The sequence below is a fragment of the Saccopteryx bilineata genome, chromosome 9 (assembly GCF_036850765.1).
Source record: "Saccopteryx bilineata isolate mSacBil1 chromosome 9, mSacBil1_pri_phased_curated, whole genome shotgun sequence".
NCBI lineage: Eukaryota > Metazoa > Chordata > Mammalia > Chiroptera > Emballonuridae > Saccopteryx > Saccopteryx bilineata.
This window is the reverse complement of record NC_089498.1, coordinates 17,398,974-17,420,051: the sequence shown is the minus strand read 5'-3', so window position 1 is coordinate 17,420,051 and position 21,078 is coordinate 17,398,974. Positions and strand designations below refer to the sequence as shown.

The 21,078-nt window shown below is 47.5% G+C and overlaps 1 protein-coding gene and 1 long non-coding RNA gene across 6 annotated transcripts; one reads left to right on the top strand and one right to left on the bottom strand.

Moving 5' to 3' along the window:
- The first annotated feature begins 5,959 nt into the window (after positions 1–5,959).
- On the top strand, positions 5,960–9,877 carry LOC136312641 (uncharacterized). Its single transcript, XR_010727032.1, has 2 exons — positions 5,960–8,519; positions 8,934–9,877. It is a non-coding gene; the product is annotated as an uncharacterized lncRNA (long non-coding RNA).
- A 630-nt stretch (positions 9,878–10,507) lies between these two features.
- PDP2 (pyruvate dehydrogenase phosphatase catalytic subunit 2) lies at positions 10,508–14,603 on the bottom strand. Of its 5 annotated transcripts, none has more exons than XM_066242309.1 (2): positions 14,508–14,603; positions 10,508–12,689 (listed from the first exon to the last, which is right to left on the bottom strand). In XM_066242309.1, the coding sequence occupies exon 2, from the start codon at positions 12,637–12,639 to the stop codon at positions 11,047–11,049; it is 1,593 nt and encodes a 530-aa protein (XP_066098406.1). In that variant the 5' UTR covers positions 12,640–12,689; positions 14,508–14,603; the 3' UTR covers positions 10,508–11,046. The 5 variants fall into 5 exon arrangements, with proteins under 5 accessions (XP_066098406.1, XP_066098410.1, XP_066098409.1 ...); XM_066242313.1 differs by having other exon boundaries at positions 10,508–12,646; positions 14,508–14,597; XM_066242312.1 differs by having other exon boundaries at positions 14,491–14,595.
- Between the last annotated feature and the right edge of the window lie 6,475 nt (positions 14,604–21,078).

Genomic DNA, 21,078 nt, shown 5'->3' with positions numbered 1-21,078 from the left:
GGGGAAGTCACAGGGAGCTAGCTGATGGAGGGGAGTGAAGGCTGGGGGGGGGGGTGTAACTTGGGGAACACATTCTGTTTTGAAATCTGATTTTTCACCCTACCTCATTTACAGTATTTACATTTAGCAGTTTCCTGTAAAATAATAAAGATCTTCCACCAACACTTTTTCTCCACTATCACTTGCTAAATCCCCACTAAATGGAGCAGAATCTCTTTGTCCAGCATGTGGAGGAAGGACATGTCAGTGGTGTCCAGTTTCTCTCTCTTGTAAACACAAGCGCCATGACCATTTTTGTTCAAATCCAGTTGTACAGTTGCCTGATTCTCCCCCACCCCTACCCCCTGCTTCTCTCTCAGAAATTCTGACAGGTGCTGGGCAGGAAAGCCAGTGTTATTGTGTGACTGATGGGTTCTGGGCCCTCCTCCCCCAGGCCAGAGGTGCCAGGCTCAGGGCTGAGAGGGGATCAGAGACCAGCCCAGGGCCATGGGGTCAGGGGAGCAGGCAGGCTACGGTTGCTGGTCCTGCCTGCCTGCTTGAAACCAACACTACCCCCTAGCTTCCGCCTGCTCTTGCCCTCGCAGCCCTGTCGGCCATGCTGACTGGGGACACACAGGGTATGTCCTGTGTCGTATCCACACAGCCTCATTCCAGGTACAAGCAGAGGGCCCAGCCTCAGGGTGGGACACTCCCCACCCATAGTCCATCCAATTTCAGGTCCTGCCTAGTGTTTAAACAACAGCATCTACTAGAAAGTTTCCATGAACCAACACTCCTTTCTGCCAGGTTTTTTTGTTTTTAAATGATAGTGTTTTGTTTTTTTAAAGTCTTTATTCAATTTTTTTTTTTTTCCAGAGAGGAGAGAGGGGTGGGAGGTAAGAGGGAGAGAGAGAGAAGGGGGAGGAGCAGGAAGCATCAACTCACATATGTGCCTTGACCAGGCAAGCCCAGGGTTTTGAACTGGCGACCTCAGTTTTCCAGGTCGACGCTTTATCCACTGCTCCACCACAGGTCAAGCTCTGCGAGGCTTTTGAAGAGCAGATAGGGAATGTTTTTTGGGTTTGTTTTTTTTAATCAAATGAGTAGATGTTCAACAGAATTGAATGGTCACTTAGCAATGTGTGAAAGCTAAAAGAAAGCTTTGGAGTCAAGCACCAGGGTTCAAAACTCAGCTCTGCATTTACTAGTTTTGTGATCTTGAGCACATAATTTTCCTTTCCAAACTCAGTTTCACCATCTGTAAAATGAGTTCATAATACTGCCTCATACAATTGTGAAATTTATTACAAGGAATTGACTCATGATTATTGGAGGCTAAGAAGGCATCCTTCAGTCCTTTTAAATAAACACATAAAATTAATTACCACAACCCTTTATCAGAGTCATCAATTACCAAGACTTTGCTGCACATTAGCTTTGTCAGTCCCCAGTGTCATTTGGTTATTGTATTCTATTGGTTACAAGCAAGTTGCTAAAACCTTCCCACCCAGATTCAAGAGGAGGAGAATTAGACCTCCCACTTGATGGGAGGAGCATGATGGTCATCTTCAAAAGCATAACAAGGAGCAAAATGTGGAGAGTTCCAGGATCCATCCCTGGGATGGCCAAGGGGCCAACCCAGTTCTTGAAAGAGGTGACTTCAGTTAGTGGGGGAAGACAAGACCTCTTTATCTTTTCTCATTTCTTAATCCCTGTGTGACTGTAGTACCCACAACCTGGAGTGGAAGATTCTGAGCTTTCTCCCCAGGGTGATGAGAAGCCAGGGAAAGATTCAGAGCAGAAGAGTGACGTGGTTAGATTTGTCCTGCGTGGAATTGACTGGAGAGGGCAGCGGTTGTTTGGAATGGGGAAGAATAAAGGTGGCTTGGACCATTCTTGGGACTGTGGCAGGAGGTGAGCAGGAAGGAATGGAGCCCAGAGCTGCAGGGAGGGTTGCTGTGGGGACTGGCTGCAGGGATAGAGGGGTGGAGTGGGGGTGTGAAGGGTTCAGAGTTGTGGGGCAGTCCACAGAGAGGGACACCCACATTGAAGGAGACTGGAAAAGGTGGCGGCCACTCTCCTACCACCTGTAGCCCACCTTGGGACCCCAGCAGCCCCTTCCCCACAAGGCAGGGCTGAGTGATCACAAGACAGCGTCCTTCCCCCATATCACACCCTGGGGATGTCCAGGGCCTGGCGGGGCTTCCTGAGGGTGTTCCAGGTTGCAGTCCCAGGGAGACCCTGCTCCACCCAGTCAGGAGCCTCAGCGCCTCACCTCAGGACCGCTTTTCTCTACTCCAGCGGTAACAGACGCCAACGTGGCCAGATGGCGACATCTAGAGGCAGCCTCCTGCCTGGTGTTGCTTTACTACAGATTCCCACGGCAAAGGGCCTGTGCCAGCCCAGTGTTCCCATCCATGTTCGCATTAGAACATCCTTGGGACATAGCGACCAACCCGCCAGACAGCTCGGAAGAGGCCCAGTTCCTCCATCCCTTCATGCCAAAGCACAGAGAGGGGTCCACAAAGCCCTTGGGTCCCCAAGTGAAGCCATGGATACTGTTTCCTTTCATAAGCCAAGGAGCATGTGGTCCTGTTGACATTCTCTGTCCCCAACCCGCTCTACTGCTTTGTTTCAGAGGAAGGGTCATCCCCTCAAATCAGTCAGCTTCTCACAGAGCCAACTCTTCACCTCCACCCCACCACCTAGGCCGGTCCTGTGTCCTGCGTCCCAAGTGAGAATACACAATGGCCCTCACCTTTTTTCAGTGATCCTTTTTTAGTTAATTTTTCATTTCCACCCATCCATACCCATAGTTTTTTCTCACTCCCCTTCTTACTTCCACGCCACCACTCATGGAACCCTCCTGCTTCTCTGAGCTTTCTCTCTTTGGCTAGTTCCTTTTCATTTGCTTTTCTCAATCATCCATCCATCCATCCATCCATCCATCCATCCATCCACCCACCCATCCTTTCTCATTCATTCTATAATCAGCAAGATAGGGCTGAAACTGATGTTATAGGGATGATGGTGGGGAGGAGAAAAACAACAAATTCCCAACAGCGCTAAGTCACAACACTGCCAGAAAAGTGGGGTGATTGAGGCAGGACTTTCTGTGCTGCCTCCACCCCACCTCCATGCTGATGAAGAGCAAGACATGCCCATAGTCCTTTCTGCGGTCACTGCACGGCCTTGCTCATTTCTGCATTCCTGGAGACCACCTAAGGGCTATTTCTTCCCCATCCAGCCACATCTGGCTGGCTCCCCGTCAGTCTTCACTGCAACTCTTGCCCCTCTGTCCACAGTGTCCCTGGAGCCTGTCCTTAGACCTGTGGGACCGGACTTACTGCTGTGTTCCTTTCCCTGAACTGGCCCCTCCCCATCCCCATTGTTTCAGTATCATGGGCCCATCGGCCCCAGCTGGAAGGGGCCACCCCTGGCCAGCTCTGTGCCTGGCTCTGGGGTACATAAGGTTTGTGCAGGGTTGACTGGACAGAGCAGCAGCTCATGGCAGACATTTCTTCTGTTCATCTGCTGCAGGAAGAATGGGTTGGGCAAGTGAGAGCTTTTCATAATCCCAGAAAGGCAGGGAGAGGTAGACCTGAAGTAGAGCTGGCTTTGGAGAGTACCTCTATAGACCACTTTTCCAGGGCATAAGGGTAAGTAATGCGTTCAGCCAACTTGTTCCCTTGCCAGCGAAAGTCAGAACTGGCACTCTGGCCCCTTCACTCCCACGTGCTCGTCCCAGACAGGTGGTTTCCCATGTGGAGCAGACTAAGTCAGAGGACAAAGGAGCAAATGCACCCTGACCCACAGAAGTTCAGTAAAAGCTAACTCATTCCAGAGGGAGCTTTGTGGAGTGCCAGCCACCCGTGATTCAGAGGGTCCCCAGCCTGGAACTACTTAAGGGCATTTAGTAGCATCAAGTAAAATGAAAACAAAAACTCTAGAGGTGAAAGGAACAGTGTAAGCTTCCCCCCTTTAGTTAGAGTCTAAAGAGCTTAATTTTAAAATTTAATTCTCACTATTTTCTATTTTTTTTCTTCTTTTCCAAGTGAGAGGAGGGAAGATAGAGAGAGACTCTCGCATGCACCCTACCAGAATCCACCTGGCAACTCCTGTCTGGGGTCAGTGCTCTGTTTATCTTGGGCCATGCTCACAACAGAACTACTTTTAGTGCCTGAGGTGGAGGCTTCATGGAGCCATCCTGGGCCAATGTGCTCCAACCAATTGAGCCATGGCTATGGAAGGGGAAGAGAGAGAGAGAGAAGCAGGAGGGAGAGGAAGAGGGGTGGAGAAGCAGGTGGTTGCTTCTCCTGTGTGCCCTGACTGGGAATTTAACCTGGGACATCCACAAGCCAGGCTGATGCTCTACCACTGAGCCAACCAGCCAGGGTCATTCCCTCTATTTTTATCATGTTTCAAAATGATAGGATATTTTAAAAGTGTATATGTTAAATATATCTAGCTTCTCTTCAGCTCTTCTTTGCCCCATCCCCAATTACCCTGAGCCAACACTGGGCAATAAGAGATGTTTTGCCATTACTATCCCTTTCTGAGAGCCCAGGTTTGGCACAAGTTCATGGGCTATATAGACTTGCCTCAAATTGGCCCTACCATGGTACCAAGGGCAAGTTTCTCAACCTCTGAGCCTGTTTTATCATGTTAAAAAGAGGGAAACACCTGGCCAGGCAGTGGTGCAGTGGATAGGGTGTCGGACTGGGAGGCAGAGGACCCAGGTTCAAAACCCTGAGGTCGCCATCTTGAGCGCAGGCTCATCTGATTTAAGCAAGGCTCACCAGCTTGAGCCTAAGGTCACTGGCTTGAGCAAGGGGTCACTCGGTCTGCTGTAGCCTCCCAGTCAAGGCACATATGAGAAAGCAATCAAATGAGAAACCAAGGTGCCACAACGAAGAATTGATGCTTCTCATCTCTCTCCCTTCCTGTCTGTCTGTCCCTATCTGTCCCTCTCTGTCTTTGCCACAAAAAAAATAAATAAAATACTCTCTTCCTTGTTTAAAGAGAAAAGAAAAAAGGAGGAAAACATCTCCTCTAGTTATCCTAATCAGACTTCAGACACTCCCTTTTCCACCATTTTATCCCCAATACAGCTACCCTAGCCCACACCAAAGTGTTAATGACTAATGAAAGTAACAATAATTAATAATAATGTTGTATTTGCATTTTAATAAGCATCCATTGCCATAGTCCTTATGAGCTGCATGCCCCCAGAGGCAACGGGCTCTAGCTGAGTTAGTGGGGGTGAGATAGAGTGGGATTTATCTAGGTAGATGCCTAGACTTTCCCCCACAGTGGCTCTGCATTTAAGACTAACATAAATTTAAGACCTAACAAGCTCAGTAAATAATACAGAATCCCAGCAGACAGGCCCAGACAGGCCATGACACTGAATGTGTGGAGACCCTCACAACAAAAGCCTTGACTTCCTTTTCCTTTTCAGCCCCCCCCCCCCATGGTTAACACTAAACAAGGACTTCCTGTGTGGTCAGTCGTTACCAAAAATTTGCATAGAAAACTTCTCTTTTGGGAAGACTCTTTTTTTCTAGTGGACTCTAAAATCTTCCATGACCAGATAGATGGTGAAACAAAGGTTGGCCTCATCTAGTGTTGTAAGGAGCTAAGAATATTTAAACCAAATTCCATTTTGCCTCTTTTATTTATAAGTTTCATTTAAGTATCTCGAATGGTTAGAAAATCAATGTTAAATACGAACATTGGTATATGGCTTAAAATACAAATGTCATGCCTGACCTGTAGTGGCGCAGTGGATAAAGTGTCAACATGGAATGCTGAGGTTGCTGGTTCAAAACCCTGGGCTTGCCAGGTCAAGGCACATCTGAGAAGCAACTACCACTGAGTCGATGCTTCCCGCTCCTCCCCTTTCCTGTCTTTCTCAATAAGTAAAATCTTTTTTTAAAATGTCAGTAAATATTAAAGAACATGGTTAATAATCTTTCTAAGTAAATGCTTGATTAAGAAATATTTGCCAGAAAGCAGGGTAAACATTAGGTGCTCAAGGCATAAAGAACAGAACCCGAGCCTGTTCAGGAGATGGTCACACAGTAGTCCAAATGTGTTTTTCACTAGGTGATACACATGACAGCTTGCAGGACAAGCAGTACCCCCGGCCTTTATATGCTAGTTCCAAAGCTACATGGGCTTGTTCAGTCATGCGAAAGTCACGTTCCGAGACAAATGAACCACTTTAAGATGGAACTAGGATGGCTCAGTTCCAGGACATTCTGGTTTTAGGCTTCTCCCAAATTGTCAAATGAATATAGGTCACCAAGAGCCGATGGACAAAACAGTCAAGCTGGATCATTCTGAACACATTTTATTGTTCCATACAATTAATTATTCTCCGAACTCAAGTTTGAACTGTTTATATTACACTTATATATAAAAGATACCAGTCAGATCAATTGTGTCTAATTTGAACTTTATTCAGTGCTCAATACTAAAGATCTTTTAGGCCAATCATATTTCTGGGAGAAATGTTTATATGTTAACATACCTCAAAGTTTACATCTTCATTATAATAAATTAGTTTTAATATTATAATTAACATTTCAGAAAACTGAATCTAGGTAACTTGACCTAACATACTAATTTGAACTTAGAACTAATACCATCTTCCTATCCATTTTGACCAATCCCTAGAATCAGCAGAGATGTATTTTATTTACATATAAAATACCTAAATTAGGCCAATTATTACCCAAGTTTTTTTTTTTACCTAAAGTAATATGTAATTTAAAGCACCAAAGCATACTTCATTCAAAAGTTACAACCAAAATAGTAAACGTTAAATCTCATTTTTTAGTTCATATTTGAAGTTGCAAAATTAAAATCTTTATTATAGGAATGATAAATGCTTTGGAAGACTTGACAGGTATCACCAACCCCCTCTCAACCCCAGTGTCCTCAAGCAGTAGTCCGTGTGTCTCAGGAAGGCCAATGACAGCAGAACTGTGGTCAGGGAGGCACACAGTGGGGTTTAAACAGGAAACACCCCTTGTAACATTCATGGAAAGAGCTGAGGGAGTTCACAGTAGAAAAAAGCAGACAGCCTGACCTGTGGTGGCGCAGTAGATAAGAGTGTCGACCTGGAATGCTGAGAGCGCCAGTTTGAAACCTGGGACTTGCCTGGTCAAGGCACATACAAGGAGCAACTACTACAAGTTGATGCTTCCTGCTTCCCCCTTCTCTTTCTCCTCTAAAATCAATAAATAAAATCTTAAAAAAAAAGGCAGACAATAAACTGGCCTTTCTTTTCTCAGTATACCAATTAGAAAGCAGAAAATCTATTAGGCAGAGAAAAAACAGATACAGTTGGGGAGTCTGCATTTTCTCAGCTGCCCCACAAGTTACTAAATCAGATACATTTATGACCATGCTGGCTCCAAAACAGGACTCATACTCTGTAATCCAGGTAAATGCCCTGAGGGTGTGCCAGGGTTTAGCGGGCATGAAGAACAAAGGTTGTCGGTCTTTGGCTCTAGCTACAAACTTTCATGTGAGCAGAATGGTAGTGATTCACATTTTATTTCTGAGTTAAGATCTAAATTAGGGCCCTGGCCGGTTGGCTCAGCAGTAGAGCGTCGGCCTAGCGTGCGGAGGACCCGGGTTCGATTCCCGGCCAGGGCACACAGGAGAAGCGCCCATTTTGCTTCTCCACCCCTCCGCCGCGCTTTCCTCTCTGTCTCGTCCCCTCCCGCAGCCAAGGCTCCATAGGAGCAAAGATGGCCCAGGCGCTGGGGATGGCTCTGTGGCCTCTGCCCCAGGCGCTAGAGTGGCTCTGGTCGCAACATGGCGACGCCCAGGATGGGCAGAGCATCGCCCCCTGGTGGGCAGAGCTTCGCCCCTGGTGGGCGTGCCGGGTGGATCCCGGTCGGGCGCATGCGGGAGTCTGTCTGACTGTCTCTCCCTATTTCCAGCTTCAGAAAAATGAAAAGAAAAAAAAAAAAAAAGATCTAAATTAGAAGGAATAGTAATGGCTTCAGAATATGAAGGCTTAAGCATTCAAGAGAAGTTTGTTTTTGTTTTGTATTTTTCTGAAGCAGGGAGGCAGAGAGACAGACTCCTGCATGCATCTGACCAGGATCCATCTGGCAAATCCACTAGGGGGCATTGCTCTGTTGCAACCAGTCATTCTAGTGCCTGAAGCAGAGGCCATGGAACCATCCTCAGCACCCGGGCCAACTTTGCTCCAATGGAGCCTTTGGTTGGGAGAGGGGAAGAGAGAGAGAGAGAAAGGAGAGGGGGAAGGGTGGAGAAGCAGATGAATGCTTCTCCTGTGTGCCCTGGCTGGGAATCGAACCCTGAACTTCCACATGCCAGGTCAACTCTCTAGGGCTCTGAGCCAACCAGCCAGGGCTCAAGAGAAGTTCTTAGATGAAGCTGTATCACTAAACAGTTGTACTGGAAAATGTATAGGAAATGATCCCAAGCTATATGTATGTATACCAACACTTGAATGAATGTCACTGGGACATGGAAAAACATTAGGTAGTCCAGAGGTGTATTTTTTTTTTTTTTCATTTTTCTGAAGCTGGAAACGGGGAGACGGGGCGAGACAGTCAGACAGACTCCCGCATGCGCCCGACCGGGATCCACCCGGCACGCCCACCAGGGGCAACGCTCTGCCCACCAGGGGGCGATGCTCTGCCCATCCTGGGCGTCGCCATGTTGCGACCAGAGCCACTCTAGCGCCTGAGGTAGAGGCCACAGAGCCATCCCCAGCGCCCGGGCCATCTTTGCTCCTATGGAGCCTTGGCTGCGGGAGGGGAAGAGAGAGACAGAGAGGAAAGCGCGGCGGAGGGGTGGAGAAGCAAATGGGTGCTTCTCCTGTGTGCCCTGGCCAGGAATCGAACCCGGGTCCTCCGCATGCTAGGCCGACGCTCTACCGCTGAGCCAACCGGCCAGGGCCAAAGGTGTATTTAACAGTGGGTGCACTGGGCGTGTGCTCTGGGCCCTGACTTCTGAAAGGCCCCACAAAACCCCAACTTGACACTTTTTTCTAATGACACCAAGTTTGGTTTCATATGTGCAATTTTAACATTAATAGTATATAATATTTTTATTTATTTAAAAATATGGTTAACATGCATTTTTACTTTCCCTCTCTCCTTTATTTAGGGGGCGCAATATTTTCTTCTGTGCCAGGGGCCTCAACTGACCTTAATCCGCCTCTGAGGAAGTCAATTCCAGTTATTTATTTTTCTTTCAGTAGATGGCACGAGGGGGTGAGATGAGAAGAATCCACTAATATAGTGCAAGAAGATAAAAATGTCAGTTTTGTGGGATTATATTTGTTTCCATTTAGGGACACATTTCCTGTTGTTTGCATGCCCTGTAACTCATAACATGAAACTCATCTCCCAAAAAAGGATCCAGTGGTTTAACTTCCCAACAGACACAAGTCTCTGCTATCCACGGAAGCCATTACAGGTTACATTTATTTTTGCCCCAACTCCTATACTATGTATGGTCCAGTTCCTGAGGAGTAGTAGCAAATGTGATTTATCCCATATTCTAGGGCAGGGGTCCCCAAACTACGGCCCGCGGGCCACATGCGGCCCCCTGAGGCCATTTATCCGGCCCCCGCTGCACTTCCGGAAGGGGCACCTCTTTCATTGGTGGTCAGTGAGAGGAGCATAGTTCCCATTGAAATACTGGGCAGTTTGTTGATTTAAATTTACTTGTTCTATATTTTAAATATTGTATTTGTTCCTGTTTTGTTTTTTTACTTTAAAATAAGATATGTGCAGTGTGCATAGGGATTTGTTCATAGTTTTTTTTTATAGTCCGGCCCTCCAACGGTCTGAGGGACAGTGAACTGGCCCCCTGTGTAAAAAGTTTGGGGACCCCTGTTCTAGGGGCAAGTGTCCTTTCTGACAAATCTCCCGCTGGCCTCCTCCCCATGGCATCTTAGGATGCACACAAGGAGCCTTCGTTAGCGACTATTCTCCGTCCTTCCCGTTTCACCTCTCCCCACTCAGGCTAAATCTTAAGTCTATAATCCACTGCATAAGCCAGTCCTGCTTAAACATCTGACACAAGGAGAATCACATTTTCTTCTTCCCAGCAACCACTTGAAATGGAAGCATTCTTTGCAGTTAGAAGCAGCAGAATGAGGGGTTCAGCATAGAAAAGGTAGGAATTAACAGAAGAATATTTGCAAGGTATAATCAGAAAGGTTAAGTGCTATGACTAAACTCCCAGAGGCTTAAACCCTGGAGAAAATATTCATGCAGGAAAGGTCAGGAGTTAAGGCGTAGACAGAAGTTACCTCCTAGTATGGCTCAAAGGTTCAGGGGGTGGGACCCAGTGGAAAGGGCCAGAAGTTGCAAAAGTAAATTCTGCTGGTCCAGAGGCCTAACCCCTTTCACCCTCAGCTGAAAACCAAGACAGGTCATTCCAAGCATGCTGACTGCAGACTTGTCTGCAAGTTTTAGGACTCAGTTTCAAAATAAACTAAAATAAAACTAGAATTAGCACTACAAAATGTTTTCACAAGTGTAATCACACAAAAAAGGTTAGAATATTGCATAGAAACGTGTTCTGTAATATCCTTTGTAAACCTAGGTCTTAGTAATTAAACACACACATACACACAAATGAAACCTCCCTTCATAGTCTAGAAGTCCATGATTGTGGATGGAGAATTATCAAGTTGTCAGATCTTGTAGTAAAACCTCAGAAGATCCTGAAGTTCTTCAAATGCTTAGAATCACAATTAAATTTACCCTTTGGAGGCTCAGGCTAACAGTTTAACAATAGTATCTTTATAAAATGGCCCGGCCTCATGAGCCCAAGCTAATTTTGTGTCTATGTTCTGCTCTCTCTGCGTAGATCAGGTGACCATAAAACACAGAGACATAAAATCACTACTATTGTTTTTAACCTTAGGCCATTTTTTTCCTTTTTTTTCACATTAGTCTATTATTAAGAAAGCTACACCCAACTGCCCTTTTAACAATAGGGTTTGAATAGCCAGTCTTAGAAGAACATTTAAGTTAACTTTGGTAATAAGGTGAGAGACTCTTAACCTCCCTTGTAATATGCACCAATGGAGTCTGAGTTAAAATACACCACAGTGACAGTGATATCATCTCTGTACATCCTCGCCAAGTCCTCCGGCAACGTGAGCATCGCGGCCAGCCGCTCTGTCTCCATCTCCCCATACTCATTGCTCCCTATGGCATGTCTGATTAGACGAGTGGCTGCATTTTGGTCAGCAGCATGAAGCCCCTGGGCTTTCCTCTGCAGCAGCAGGCTTTGCATGAGTCCCAGGTTGGCGGGTCTCTGGGCCAGGTCTGGCTTGTGCCGACCTGCTTCACTTAAGTGCTCCACCACCAGCCTCACCACATTCTCATTGTCCAGTACGTCCCACAGGCCGTCTGAGGCCAGCACGAGGAACTTATCCTGGGGCCTCAGCCTATGGTATGTGACCTCAGGCTCAGCAGTCAGGTAGGGTGGAGTATAGTAGTGTGGGGGGGTGAACTGGTAAATGTTGAGAGCCTCGATGTCAAAGCCCCTCTCCAGCACACTGCGTTGCAGCTCTTTACTCCACTTCAGCTGGACATCTCCGAATGCCCTGCAGGGCATGAGGACACCCAGGAGCCTGTCATCCATGATGATCGTCCTGTCTTCTGACTCAGGATGTTCCCTCTTTAGCCGTGACAGCTCAGCCTCGTTCCAGGCATTGTGGTCACGGGTGAGGGGCAAACAAGACCACATGCCATTGTCCTCCTGGACACCAAGGATGGCCCGGCAGTCCCCAGCATTTGCCACATGCAAGTGAACCCCATCGACATGGGCCATGCAAGCTGTTGCCCCAGAGAAAGCAACCTGGAGTGAAAGGTTCCTTGTCATCTCGTCTTCCAGAGGGGCCTGGATTTCCAAGGAGATGTCAGAATCCAGTCTCTGGAAGGAGTACACTAATGCTTCCTTAACGTTCAGTCCCATTTCCATGTGCAGGTCAAGCAGCTCCTGCCAGTAGACTCGGAGGTGATCAAGGTGCACTGACGTGACATCCTTATAGATACTGTCCCCAGGGTGCTTGAGCCACTGTAGGATGGGCAGCATGGGCTTCATACTTTCCATTGCTCCCTCCATCTGCTCCAAAGTCTGCTGAGACATCAGCGACACTGCCACATAATAGAAGAGCCTCTCGCTTACTGCTTGTGCGCATGCGTGGCCTCCATGTCCATCAAAGATGCCAAACATCAGCCCATTGGTCTGCAAGCAGGAGGCTACACCCCGCCGGTCCTCCACTGGAGAATTGGCAGCCAGCTGGTTGCTCTCAAACCGCAACACCGTATTTGGGACTCCGTGGACGAGGTCAAGAATCTTGTGGGCTGATTCACCGGCTCGTAGCATTTCATTTACTTGCTCAGGGCTGAGCTGCAGGTGGAAATCATCTTCCTCTGTTGATGTGTGTCTGTAGGCTTTTGGCAGTGCAAAGCCCCCACATGGGCCATTGTTTTTTAGGGTGGTTGATGCCCAGGAGAAGAGCACCCTTTTTGTTTTAGTTCTACTTGAGACATACCTTGAATAGAAACGCCTACCCCCTTGGAATGTGGCAATGCTGTTCCTTGCAGAATTGAAGATCCAGTAGGTCACAGTACTTGACATTCTGAAACTATACCAGCAAATGTGTTCCTTTAGCAAAAAGGGCTTTAAACCTGAAAATTAAAGAGTTATAAAATGTTTCAAATTAATTTCTCAATAATGACTTCTGAAAACAATTGGCTACTATTCTGAACAAAGGTGATTTAAGGTGAACTATTTAAGAGTTGCCTAAACTCGAAATACCTAAGCAAGTCTCCCTATCTCCTATTATAACACATAAATGCATCCCAGAAAATGTGAAAAACAGGGTTTGTCCACACTCTCCACTCTTACAGAGACACTGTAGGCTTCCCCACAGAACCCACTCATTCCTCACAGCTGACCCCGGAGCCCCCTTTTCCTCTCCTTCCCAAACCTTTTCCCTTGCTAGAGCCCAGTGTCTGTCTCCCATTTCACTCTTCCCAGCAGACTAGAAGTGTTTATATAAAAACCTGCTTTCTCACTAGTCTGCAAGCTCCATAAATTCAGGAACCATGGCTGCCTTGCCAGGGGCTCTCCAGGGCCTAGCCCTGTACCTGGCATACAAGCCCTTAAATATTGGCTAAGTGTGGATTTTTAAAGGCCCAATAGCACACAAGGTCTAACACTAGCTGTCTAACATCAGATCATTAGGTGTATTATCCTCCAGTCATTCTCCACACATTTTTGTACAGTATAGTTGTAACCACAACTTTGAATATAGTTTTCTTGTTAAGAGCATTTTATTCATGATATTACATTTCATGGACATGTAATATCCCATTTTGGTATAAGCAATCACAATTTACTTAACTATTCTCTAGTGTTGGGGATATGAAGGTCAGGTCATTTCCACTGTTTTTCATAAGACACTAAACTGCACTGCTTTATGCATCAACCTTTTGCCTACTTAGGTTTTATCTTCCTTACTTCCCAAAGGAGGAATTAGGTCAAAGGGTGTACCTACTGCCAAGCTAATTTCCAAAAGGTTCACATCTGCCTCCGCAAAGGCACGAAGGAAGCAGTTTCCTAGCACCATCAACAACCTTTGGTGGTGTTTTTTCTTAGACAATTGAAAAACAACAACAAAACAAATAAACAAACAAAAACCTGCTCTATTTTCTACTTACTTGGGTGACCTGGGAGAAAGAACGTTTCCCACGTGTTTTCAGGTTTCGTTTATGAATCCTGCCCTCCCCGAGTTTATGGGGTATCTAAGAGCTCCCAGAACTGAGGATCATCCCCCTCCCCCTAGCGCACCCCATTGAACTTGGGGAAGGAGCGGCGGGTCAAGGTAAACAGAGGACGCCTGACCCTCTCCCCCCCCCCTCCGCCCCAGGCCTCGGACAGAAGCCAGGCAGCAGGCCCCGCGCTTGGCGGTGGGCCGCAGCCCGATCCCAACAATTTCGCGTCCCTAAAAGAAATGAACAGAACCCAAGTTCAAGTTTGGACCCACGGTCTCATGGATAAGAGCGTGACCTCCTGAGTCCACCCAGTCCGGATCTCTCTCAAAAGCGGGCGCGGTGAAGTCCCTAAGTCCCAGCTTCCCAGCCTGTAAAGCAGGGGGATTCAGTTGAGATGCCCAGCTCTCAGGACTACTGCGGAGACTGAAGTAGCTAGTTAGCGCCCAGGTACGCAGCAAGGGTCCTTGGCTAGTCGCGAGCCCACGTGGCGCGTGGCGCGAGTGGGATGACCAAGGCTGTGAGCCCAGCTCTTCCCAGAGGGCTGCGGGCCCGCCCCCTCACCTCACCTCACCTCACCTCATCTCATCTCACCTCCGCTCTCCACCCCATCACCTGAGCAGATGCCGTGGGCGTGGGAGGCCCAGGCGCCTGCGTGGCCCGGTGGGGTTAGAAGCGTCCGTAAGCCGCTCACGTCCCCTTCCCAACCGCGGACCTTCGCACTGTTCTCACCAGCTTGCGCCACTGTAGCCGGGCTCAGTCCGGCCGGTGCCACGCCTGCGTGAAGTACAGCTCCTGCCGCCACCGGGCCTCAACTCGGAATGCCGCTTGTGCAACTCAAGAAGGAAGCGTCCTCCCGCCAGCCCTTATTGGTTCATCAGCGAAGGCGGGTCCTTGATGGACAGTTGAGTTGCTCAATAGCTGAGGTGAAAGAAAGAGCAGGCAGAAGGGACGGTCCTGGAAAGGCCAAATCCGGTTCCTTCCTACCTACCTCCTACCCGCCCTACCCAGCTCTGACCCGGAGTAGGTTGAGAGCAGGGCAACGGGTCCATTCAGTGATACGGCTGAGCATCGCACTACACACCTCCGACTCTGCACACCCGGAACCGGTAACCTTTCCAATTCCTTACTCTTGTTAGTGATAATTGGTTTCCTCTCCATTTCTGTGCGGGCCAGTCCAGACCGCTCTGTCGAGCACCGCACCCTTATTTTCAGCTATCTGGACGTCACCCACTGGGAGACCTTTTTGTACCCTAAACACACCTTGCCTCAAACTCATTTTTCTGCCAAACCAGCTCTTCTCCACCTCCCCTAACCCAGTAATGGTTACTTTGATCACATCTGCCCAAAGACCCAAGTTGGAAGAAGCCTGGGAGTCATCTTTACTCCTCCACCTCCTTCACCCCCATTCCACTGCCACTCAGTTATCTAACACTGTTATTTATTTATTTATTTTAAGTGAGAGGAGGGGAGATAGTGAGACAGACTCCTGCATGCACACCCACTGGGATCCACCAGCAACCCTCAGCCTGGGCTAGCCTGGGCCGATGCTGGTAACTGAGTTATTTTTAGCACCTGAGCTGAGTCTCCACAGAGCTATCCCAGCGTCCAGGCACCACACTCAATTGAGACATGGCTGTGAAAGGGGAAGAGAGAGAGAGAAGGGGAGAGGGAGGAGATAGAAGCAGATGTTGCTTCTGCTGTGTGCCCTGACCTAAAATCAAACATGGGACTTCCACACACCAGGTGAGCCAACTGGCCAGGGCCTAATCCTGTTAATTTTATTTACTAAATGCTTCTCCAATCCAAACATTTGCCTCCAGCAACTCTATCACCCTATCCCAAGCTTTTCATTTGGTCTCCGCACCTCCAATCTCGACTTGGCTTTAGCCACCATTCCTCTACAGAGCAGGCAGTGACCCTTACAGAACTCGAATTTCTGTTCTAAAGTCTTCATTGGCTCCCCACTGACCACCTGATCTCAAACTGACAATTACATTGGCCTGACCATTGATGGTCCTGCAAATGCTTAGTGGTTTCTAGGTTGAGAAAGGCTGAGAAGCAGTACACCAGATATTGACTCCTTCAGTCCTTTTCACTATGGGGTTCCAGTTTCCACTTTCTTCCTTATAAATGGCTTTAATAGAACTCTTCTACTAACTATGGTAAGTCAAGTATAACTCTCCCCTGGAGGCAGAGGAAAATAAGAGATAACCAGAAAAGGCCACTTAAAACTTTGAGAATGTAGTCTTCTAGAAGGAAGACATACTGACTTACCTGGGGAGCTTGGCCAGCTCACCTGGACCCAATGATGTGTCTGTCATAAAACTTGTCAGATTTGCCACTGGTATGATATTTATACTACCATTCACCTTTGGCCTTCTCTGGAAGTACTACCAGTAAGTCAGATTTTACAATATCACTCTTCCTGGATCTTCAGAGGGCTGTGTCAGACTCAAACTAAAAATAACTCTGATTCTAAATAAGTGGGTGTGCCAACGTAGGAACACACAAACCTGTAGAGAGTTTTTATAAGAGTTTATTTGAGCCCAAACTGATGACACATGCCAGGGAACAAAAAATCTCAAATGCTCCGGAGAATAACAGTTTTGCAATTTCTTTGGTGCATTTAAAACTAGTCAGGGAATGTGAGAAAGATTCCATGAGGGTAGGTAAAAGCAAATATTAGATGATTATATGCTTTCTTTAGGGTGATTATCCCTTTGAGTGACCGGACCAATGAGGAACTTATGATTTATTACAGCACCCCTTTTTTGTCCAGAAGTGCAAAATATTTTTTTGTATGGATAGTTCATTTGGGGTTATAGAGGGTCATTCTGTAGGACGGAGGCAACACAGTTTAATTACTCAATCTGTGGGCATTTATGGGTAGCTACAATATGTCAGGCTCTGGGCCAACTACTAGAGACACACAGATGGCTGCCCTTACCACACTTTCCTGAGAAGAATTACATCATTCCACTAAATCTGAAACCACAAGGTTTTTCTAAGTTACCACACATATGCCACTTCCAAAGTAAAAATGTACCCTTGGGGATTTTGTGTGTGCTGGAACTTTTGTTTAAGGGTTTTAACCAGCTTGGTCACCGATATATGATGGCCAACTCAAGAACACCATCTGCTTGCCCAAGGCTTCTTTTTTTTTTTTTTTTTCATTTTTCTGAAGCTGGAAACAGGGAGAGACAGCCAGACAGACTCCCGCATGCGCCCGACCGGGATCCACCCAGCACGCCCACCAGGGGCGAAGCTCTGCCCACCAGGGGGCGATGCTCTGCCCATCCTGGGCGTCGCCATGTTGCGACCAGAGCCACTCTAGCGCCTGGGGCAGAGGCCACAGAGCCATCCCCAGCGCCCAGGCCATCTTTGCTCCAACGGAGCCTTGGCTGCGGGAGGGGAAGAGAGAGACAGAGAGGGAAAGCGCGGCGGAGGGGTGGAGAAGCAAATGGGCGCTTCTCCTGTGTGCCCTGGCCGGAATCGAACCCGGGTCCTCCGCACGCTAGGCCGACGCTCTACCGCTGAGCCAACCGGCCAGGGCCCCAAGGCTTCTTTTTTTTTTTTTTTTTTTCATTTTTCTGAAGCTGGAAACAGGGAGAGACAGTCAGACAGACTCCCGCATGCGCCCGACCGGGATTCACCCGGCACGCCCACCAGGGGCGATGCTCTGCCCACCAGGGGGCGATGCTCTGCCCATCCTGGGCGTCGCCATGTTGCGACCAGAGCCACTCTAGCGCCTGGGGCAGAGGCCACAGAGCCATCCCCAGCGCCCGGGCCATCTTTGCTCCAATGGAGCCTTGGCTGCGGGAGGGGAAGAGAGAGACAGAGAGGAAGGCGCGGCGGAGGGGTGGAGAAGCAAATGTGCGCTTCTCCTGTGTGCCCTGGCCGGGAATCGAACCCAGGTCCTCCGCACGCTAGGCTGACGCTCAACCGCTGAGCCAACCGGCCAGGGCCCAAGGCTTCTTTGAATCAAGATCTTATAAGAAAAAAATGAAGGAAAAAACCTTATTTCTCCCTTGAGATAAGAGAAGCAGCAGAGCAGATCAGCTGGTGTTTTTTTTTCCTGAAAATGTTTTAAAATGGTCAGCCTTACTCTAAATCAAATAAATGTGAATTAAAACAAGATGCTGGTGCCTGACCAGGCGGTGGCGCAGTGGATAGAGCGTCGGACTGGGACGCGGAGGACCCAGGTTCGAGACCCCGAGGTCGTCAGCTTGAGCGTGGGCTCATCTGGTTTGAGCAAAAGCTCACCAGCTTGGACCCAAGGCCGCTGGCTCGAGCACGGGGTCACTCGGTCTGCTGTAGCCCCCCGGTCAAGGCACATATGAGAAAGCAATCAATGAACAACTAAGGTGTTACAATGAAAAACTAATGATTGATGCTTCTCATCTCTCTCCGTTCCTGTCTGTCTGTCTGTCCCTGTGTATCCCTCTCTCTGACTCACTCTCTGTGTCTGTAAAAATAAATTAAAAAAAGTAAATAAAAAAAAAAAACAAGATGCTGGTTTTTATCAACCTGACAAAGATTAAGACATGATTAATACTTAATGTTGGTGAGTGGGCATTTGCCATCTTTGCAAGTGGGAGATTGAATTGAGGAATTGAGGCTATCCAATGGGCAGATCTTTTATCCAGTAATTCTATTTTTAATTTATCCTAAAGAGAGAGTCAAAGGTAAGCATTACACATTTTCTACAATAAACATACATATACTTTGCTCCACCTGGCCTATCTTTTATAATTAGAATCACTTGGAAAGGGCAGCTGTGTAGGCTTCATAGTTGTCATTTGCACTCAAATGACTCATATTCTCTCTTAAAAATAAGTGTGGAGGCCCTGGCCGGTTGGCTCAGTGGTAGAGCGTCGGCCTGGCGTGCAGAAGTCCGGGGTTCGATTCCCGGCCAGGGCACACAGGAGAGGCGCCCATCTGCTTCTTCACCCTTCCCCCTCTCCTTCCTCTCTGTCTCTCTCTTCCCCTCCCTCAGCCAAGGCTCCATTGGAGCAAAAGATGGCCCAGGCGCTGGGGATGGCTCCATGGCCTCTGCCCCAGGCGCTAGAGTGGCTCTGGTTGCAACAGAGCGACGCCCCGGATGGGCAGAGCATCGCCCCCTGGTGGGCGTGCCGGGTGGATCCCAGTTGGGCACATGTGAGAGTCTGTCTGATTGCCTTCCCGTTTCCAGCTTCAGAAAAATACAAAAAAAAAAAAAGTTTGGAAAGAAGTAGAACAGCTCTAGGGGTCTGGTGTAGGGAAGAGGAGGCAAGAAGAAGTTGGGAGACAGCCCTGGGTCCCCCAGTGTTATAAAGTACTGCAATCCGCGGGTCACATAGAGACACCAAGTCCAAATGAATTTTTGAGGAGTTTATTAATTAGCTGGCTAGCAACACGGGGCACAATCCCAAATCATGTAGAAAGTCCCTACAATTCTGTGGCTAATTTTATAGAGCAAATCACATACCGGTTGGGGTGGGTAAGGAGGGGCTCATGATCCCTTTGTCTAGAGGTATAGTTACTCTCATGACTTTAGGGTGAGTCCGAGTATAGAAATTCTTGATTAAGGTACATAAACATTCTTTTCTAAAGGCTTTTAAGCAAAGAGAAGTGAAGGGATTCTCAGATAAGTTCTATCTTTCTTGCTCTCTAGTTAAATTATGACTTATCTGACCCAGGTGTCCTTGCAAGCCAGGAAGCTCCTGCATTCTTCTCTTTCCTTTCTCTACAGAAAGGAGGGGTAAGAGGCCTGACATTTCCTCTTTAAAATGGCGTTGCTAATGCTAAGTTTTACAGTTCCTTGGCACCTTATCACATTCCCCACTGGTTTTATATCCTGGGTCAAATCCTTGATTCATTTTAACGAGGTGCATGAGGCTGTTGAGTAGGCAGGGGCCTAAAGTTAAGGCTAGTATTAGTGATCTGCAGATCCTGTAAGTAGGAACATCAGCTGTAACGTGCAACAGAAAGGGTGATGCCTTTTGTTCATATTTAACAGGTAGACTTGATGCTTTCATTAACAGTAATACAGTCTTCTGAAGAACCAAATGCTACTGATTAATTTCTTACAACCTGTACAAACCTGCAACTTACATAAACCCTTAATTTTTATAAACTTTCTTAACTATTCAGAAATAACTGGCTTTCATAACAACTTACTTTCTTCCTTTTCTTTCAAAAGTATTTCTATACCTTATACCTTTTATTATCAAAACCATACAATTTCTTTCTAGTCAGAACTCTTTTTTTTTTTTTTTTTTTTTTTTTTTTTAATTTTTTTATTTATTCATTTTAGAGAGGAGAGGGAGAGACAGAGAGGAGAGACAGAGAGAAGGGGGGAGGAGCTGGAAGCATCAACTCCCATATGTGCCTTGACCAGGCAAGCCCAGGGTTTCGAACCGGCGACCTCAGTGTTTCCAGGTCGACACTTTATCCACTGCGCCACCACAGGTCAGGCCTCTAGTCAGAACTCTTAATTTTTAAAAATCTTAACCTTTAGTGACAACCAAGCTGGCAATAAGTAATTTTTCTTTAAAGTATACTTCCTTTTGGAGGTGTCCTCCTTCTAAGTAGCTAGTATTTATAGGTTAAGTATAAGCACATATATATTTTTCATTTACCTTGGAGCTTCCCTTCTAGCAAAGGGACTTATATCTCCCTTCTGTATGACTCATAGCAGTACATGCATCAAACCTTAAGACAACTTTTTCTGGTTTTCATTTTACCTCAGTATCCCTCCCTCTCCAAAGTCTAATTAAAGGAGGTCTTCAGTGGGTCTTTTCAGGCATTAGCTGTGTGTAGACCAGCCAGCTTCTGATTAGTGGCTGGAGCAGGGCATGCCGTCCTTCTCAGGGTCAACTTACAAGGGTTGGCGGGGTCAGTCTCCACTGTCCACGAGGGTGGTGCCTGCTGAGAGTGCAGGCTTCAACCGGCTGTGGTGGACCCAGGCAGGCATGCCTTCTACCTTGGCAGCAGTGGAAGTGGTCAGGATCATGGTGTGTGGACCCATCCACGTGGGAGTCAGTCCTTGGGTGATGTACTTCTTTACCCAGACTGAGTCCCCAGGCTGGAAGGGATGTACCAGATCTCTTGGCAGTGCTGGAAGTGCCTCTTGGACAGTCTTTTGGACAGCCTGCTGAGTAATCTTTAGACCCTGTAAGTGCTTAAGGAAAGAATGGTTACTGCCTGATCAGGTGGTGGCGCAGTGGATAGAGCATCAGACTGGGATGCGGAGGACCCAGGTTCGAGACCCCGAGGTCGCCAGCTTGAGCGTGGGCTCATCTGGTTTGAGCAAAAGCTC